General features: G+C 37.2%; 2 protein-coding genes across 2 annotated transcripts; one reads left to right on the top strand and one right to left on the bottom strand.

Moving 5' to 3' along the window:
- Positions 1-211: 211 nt before the first annotated feature.
- Positions 212-610, bottom strand: LOC145012473 (uncharacterized). Its single transcript, XM_078971279.1, has one exon. It carries the CDS (start codon positions 608-610, stop codon positions 212-214), a length of 399 nt encoding a protein of 132 aa, XP_078827405.1.
- Positions 611-1,944: 1,334 nt separating this feature from the next.
- Positions 1,945-3,690, top strand: LOC145045310 (zeatin O-glucosyltransferase-like). Its single transcript, XM_078993647.1, has one exon. It carries the CDS (start codon positions 2,046-2,048, stop codon positions 3,444-3,446), a length of 1,401 nt encoding a protein of 466 aa, XP_078849773.1. The 5' UTR covers positions 1,945-2,045; the 3' UTR covers positions 3,447-3,690.
- Positions 3,691-6,184: the final 2,494 nt, after the last annotated feature.

Genomic DNA, 6,184 nt, shown 5'->3' with positions numbered 1-6,184 from the left:
GGGTCCGTGTGTGGTTCCTGTTGACATGGAACTCTTCAGAAACAAGAGTTGAGCGTGCTTCAAGGAATTAAAGTAGGGGATCTTTGTGACAGATGAGAATGGAAACACTTTCACACTTCGGGTTTAAACCGTTGAGCAGGTATGAAACTAGTGTCTTTTCAGGGGTTGGTGCATTAATGTTGGCTAGGAGATCGGAAATAGGTTTGCTTTTCTAGCGGTATTCAGTTATAAAGCAATCTCCTTGGACTAGAGTACGCAACTTATTATCCAGTTCAATTGCTCTGGAGTGTTTATTGTCTCTGAAAAGGGCTTCAATGGCTTCCCAAATAGAGTTGGCTGTTGATTTGGGTTTGAGGATAATTGTGAGTAATGACTGTGTCATTGTGCCATAGAGCCAGGACTTGACAAGATTATCAAGGTTGTCCCAATCGGTGTCTGCTGCGTCTTTGGGTTTGTTTGTGCTTTCAAGAAAACTATGGAAACCATAGGCACGACAATGAGTGCGAAAGAGCTCCCGCCATGCATCATAATTTAATTCATTTAGATCAAGAATAAGAGGAACATAGGACTTGATATTGATGCAGGTGAAGGGCTTATCTTTATCAGCCATGTCTGATTGGGAAGAAGAACAGAATAGAGAAAAAGGAGAAGATTGACATGATCGAGAAGGAGAAGGTAGGTCCGGCTGGTGTATGGGTACCAAGATTAAAGAGTCTCTGATACCATATTCGAGAATGATTTTCCTTGAATAATTTCATTAATCAATCGAATACTATATACATAAAGTAATGGGCTTATACGTACATACAAAAGGCTAATCAAACGGGCTAAATACAAGATACATAACACAATGTACATTAATATGAGTAACATGCTAAGGAAATCATCATAAACACACACCGAGACCTTTGGCAGTAGTGCCAAAACGCACATCATCAAATCACAGATTTACACTCAACAATCAACTTAAATGAAATGGTTACCTTGCATTATATATTATCATACATGTAATATGCATGGTTTTAAAAGGCACGTTATGGATACGTCTTTTTCAAAACCGCATCATGGCTATGTTGTTTTGAAAACCTTCATCACAACGATGTTAGTCATGAATATGATCTAAATTGCGTGAGACGTGTGACGGTAATATCAAGCTCCAAACTTTATGAGTCGTGATGAGCCATAACATTTATTAAGACGTGATTTAAGATAAAAATTATATATATATATATATATATATATATATATATATATATATATATATATATATATATATATATATATATATATATATATATGTGTGTGTGTGTGTGTGTGTGTGTGTGGGGGGGGGGGGGGTATGTACAAATCTAGAAGCCATGAGATGTTATGACAAAGCCATGCATAACGTTTTAGAACCATGGGTGTGACTTATGCCGAGACGGGTTGAGTCGCTCAAATACGCATTATGGTGCGAGTTTTATTCAAGACAATGTTTTTTTTTTTGTACTTTTATTCTAAAAACTTGATACATTTTATATAAATCTATAATCATATGATTTTATTTATACAAAATTAACAAGTTAAACGATTTTTTATATATAAAATTGACACCTTAAGCTCGCGGTAAAACTTAGGTTAACCTTTCACTCACTCCATTTTGAACTTTGTTAATATGTTATCCCGGCCTACAACATGGATCATACAAGAGGTTTCATTCGGCCCACAACATCAAGTAACAAATATTGCCGACCACATCCACACCATTACAGAATGGAAAAGAAAAGTCACACAAAATATGTCAAATAATTGCAAAAAGATATATTTTTATACTTCAATAATATTATTAATATCAAATAGAATTTTATGTCACAAAAAATGACAATACGAATAGCTAGTTAGCTACGTTACCTTTTTAAACTAAACCCTAAAAATTTATAATAATAGACATTAAAGAAAGTAACATATTCCAAATAGAATTTAACTAAAAATAATTCTACTATTATTGAATCAACCAGCACGTTAAAAGCCTAGTTAGAGCTCCGCCGGATAAACAAAAAACGAAGATGACCGGCGGCGACCAAACCCGTGTGGTGGTAGTGATGGTTCCGTTCGTAGCACACGGTCATCTCAACCAGCTTCTCCACCTCTCCGGCTTCATATCAACCTACGACATTCCCGTCCACTTCGTCTCCACTGCCGCTCACCTCCGCCAAGCCCGAGCCCGCCACCACAGTTTCTCCGACTCCAATCGCATCAACTTCCACGCATTCGCAACACCTCCCTTTACTACCCCTCCTCCAAACTCCTCCATCCCCTTCCCTTCCCACCTCCAATCCTCCTTCGACTCCACCCTCCATCTCCGCCGCCCTGTCGCAGATCTTATCATTTCCCTCTCACAAACAGCTACTAGAGTCGCCGTCATACACGACTCTCTAATGTCATACGTCGTTCAAGACGTCAAATCGATACCAAACGCCGAGACGTACAACTTCCGTCCACTCTCCGCCTTCTACACCTTCTGGGATTTCTGGGAGAAAGCCGGCAGGCCTTTTCCGGTTGACCGGAATTTGCTAAACCGCCTTCCTTCTCAAAGTGAAACTGCCACTCCGGAGTTCAAAAAATTCACAAAACTTCAACAAGCCCACATGAATCTCGCCGTCGGCGAGTTATTCGATTCCTCGAGAGCCATCGAAGGCGAATTCATCGAATATCTAGAGAGAGAAGAGATCTCCGGGAAGAAGAAGAAGATATGGGCTATTGGGCCGGTTAATCCCGTCCAAATTCCATATGATGTGACACCTTCAGAAACCCGCCACAGATGCTTGCAATGGCTTGACAATCAACCTGTTAATTCCGTCATTTACGTTTCTTTTGGAACGACGACCACATTCAGCGATGATCAAATTAGGGAGTTGGCTATCGGCTTAGAGAGAAGCGAACATAGGTTTATCTGGGTGGTTCGAGCAGCAGACATGGCGGATGTGGGCAATTCCAGCGGCGGCGATACGATGGTTCGATTGCCCGATGGGTTTGAAGAGAGGATTAACGGTAGAGGTTTGATTGAGCGGCGGTGGGCACCTCAACTGGAGATTTTGGGGCATTTTGCGACGGGAGGATTTATGAGTCATTGTGGATGGAATTCGAGCATGGAGAGTATATCGATGGGAGTGCCAATGGCGACATGGCCGATGCACTCCGATCAGCCGAGAAATGCGTTTCTGATTACGGATGTTCTTGGAATTGGTGTGGTGGTGAAGGATTGGGAGCAGAGGAAGGAGTTGGTGACGGCGGTGGCGGTGGAAGAGGCGGTGAAGAGACTGATGGGTTCGGAGGAAGGGGAGGAGATGCGGAGGAGAGCCACCAGGTTGGGGGATGACGTCAAGAGATCGGTGACGGAAGGTGGAGTACGCCGTTTAGAGATGGATTCATTTATTTCTCATATAACCAGACATATGCAGACTTAGGGTGTAAGTGAGACAGGTCAACTCGTTAGAAACTCGAGACCGACTCGAAAAATACTCGAAATCGACTCGATCTTAATCAAGCCAAGCTCAAACTACTCGAGTACTTTATCGAGCCGAGCTCGAGTACAAAAATACTCAGCTCGTAAGGCTCGCAACCTTAGTCGAACTTAGTATAATTTACATATATACAATTTATTGATAATTGTTCATTTATAAGATATATTTCTTTATAATTATTCATTTATGAAATATATGGTTGATGTTATATTGATATTCAGTGATTAATAGTTGTTTTTTTAGTAGTTTGGACATTTAAATGTGAAATGTTTAATATTTCTTACTCAATTTTGTGATTTTGATTTTTTAAAAATATTAGTCGAGTCGAGCTGAGCCGAGCTTAAGACTGTCGAGTATTTCACGAGCCCGAGCTCGAGCTTAAAATCATGGCTCGAGTCGAGTTCGAGCCGAGTTTCGAGCTCGAGTATTTTAGTCGAGCTGAGCTTCGAACTTGGTAGTATTCGGCTCGACTCAACTCGTATACACTCCTACGTAGACCTTACACATTTCTGCAGAGTAGTTCATTTGAATATGCTCTCTATTTGTATATCCTTATAAAAAAATGTCTTCCCCATATACTATTGGAGTATTATTTATGTTTATAGATGATGTGAAACACAAACAAGACATCTTTTAGTTATTTATTTATTTGTCTTAGTTTTGTAGGTCATCGTCGAGAAATGTGTTTCTATCCTCAATAGGGGCTGCCAACGTTACATCCCTCTGATTTTTATAGGATTTAGGTAGTGGTAGGGGAAGGAGAAAATGGCACATTCATATATACTAATGGTGTGTTTGACATTCATCTTCTTATCGAAGGGGTTGAGAAGAGGGTGTAAGTGTCTTTGACTAACAATTGTCATATATACTAATGGTGTGTTTGTCATCAAATTTATAAGAGATCATAAGAGCTTTTAGGTTTAGTAAAAAGAAAAAGCTTGAATCAAATTTATGAGAGATTCTTCTAGTCTCACAAATATGTAAGTTTAGGATTAGACTTTAGACTCTTTATTTTCTAAAAAATCATAGCTACATCATCCACCTTTTGATCATGAAAAAATTCTTAAAGAACTGCAATATATGTTACAACTTTAGGGATTCTTCCGGTCTCAATTCAAATTAAAAAGATTCTTTCCTTCTTGCACTAACCCATCACTACACAATTCATGAGGTAACTTGGCTGCACATTAGATGTACTTGGTTTTATTCGTTTGCTTGATATATCACTTGTGTGTTCTAGTGGTGACAATTTCTCATCCATTGCTTTTTTTTTTCCTTCCTCCTCAGTGCCTTTTATGAGAAAACTATTGTTCCCAATAAAGACAATAAAGACAAAATGGTAACCAAATTAGGACAACGACTAGTTTCCAGAATCTTTTTATAGAACTCAAGTATGTAATTATATATTTTTCCCTTTACGTAACACATGAATGAGAACTCCGTTATTAAGGCATTATGGTAACCAAATCGGGGAAATTCTTCCACCACCGTTGTATAAATGATAACATCAGCATTTTATCAAATGAATCGGGGAAATTCTTCCACCACCGTTGTATAAATGATAACATCAGCATTTTATCAAATACCTTCAAATACCTTCATTTTTTCATGTTATAACCCATCATTATACAAACCTTGGAACATTACTACAGTTAGGATCAGTCCAATGGTTTTTACTATCCGGGGCGAGAAACGATTTTATGCCCTTATATATGTACTAAACGTACCAAACGTTTGACAAGGCGTATAAATAAACAAAATAAAATAAAAAACAATAAATTTATATTGAAACAAATAATACAAACAAAAACATACAAAAGTCACATTAGATAATGTCTTGTGTAATTTTGAAGCATAAACATGTCTATTTTACAATAATCAACATTTTGTAAAAAATCACTTTGGATACTTAAACATGCTAATCCATTCAATCTTCTTGAGTCATGGGCAATTAGGAGACACGATTTCGAGAGCTTTAATTTTAAAATACTTTTGAGATACAACATTACTTTTTAAGCTAAAATGTCTTTTGTGTTTGTGACTTTTTGTTTCCAATTTCATGACTTAAAGAGATCTGAAACATAAATCATATAATCAGAAATTTGAATCTATTTTTAAAATTACTATCTAATAGAAACAATAAAATAAATTTATACCTCCTACTCCACTAGATGTTCTGATATTTAAAATAAACAAAAGTCAGAATTCAGAAATATGCCTCCTGGTTCACATCACAGCAATAAAAACATAAAAGTTTAGAAAGGATCTTCAGAAATTTGTATCAGAAGCTAACACAGATGACAAATGGTAAGAAATTTTACATGAAGGCTAAAGCAAACCACAGATATCAGTAGATTTCGAGCCCAAAGAGAGGAGAAATTTTACTTGAAAAGACCTTGCACTTCAATAGACAACAAAAACAATATTATTTCAAACCAAATAACAAAAACGCTAAACATAAATCATATCAGAATTTAGAATGCCAACAAGGAAAGGAAATCAGAATAAAAGAAGTTGAACTCACCCAAATCATATTCACACCCAAATCATAATCATTGTAATAGAATCACTATAATAGGATCCTAGAAGGCTTAAACCACGATCTTTAACCACCAAACAAGATTAGAGAAATCTAAAATCACAAACTAGAACTTGAAAAAAATACAAAAATTGGAGTATTT

This window comes from Lactuca saligna, chromosome 1 (genome assembly GCF_052625555.1).
Source record: "Lactuca saligna cultivar CGN05327 chromosome 1, ASM5262555v1, whole genome shotgun sequence".
Classification (NCBI taxonomy): Eukaryota; Viridiplantae; Streptophyta; class Magnoliopsida; order Asterales; family Asteraceae; genus Lactuca; species Lactuca saligna.
This window is presented reverse-complemented; position numbering and strand designations above follow the sequence as displayed.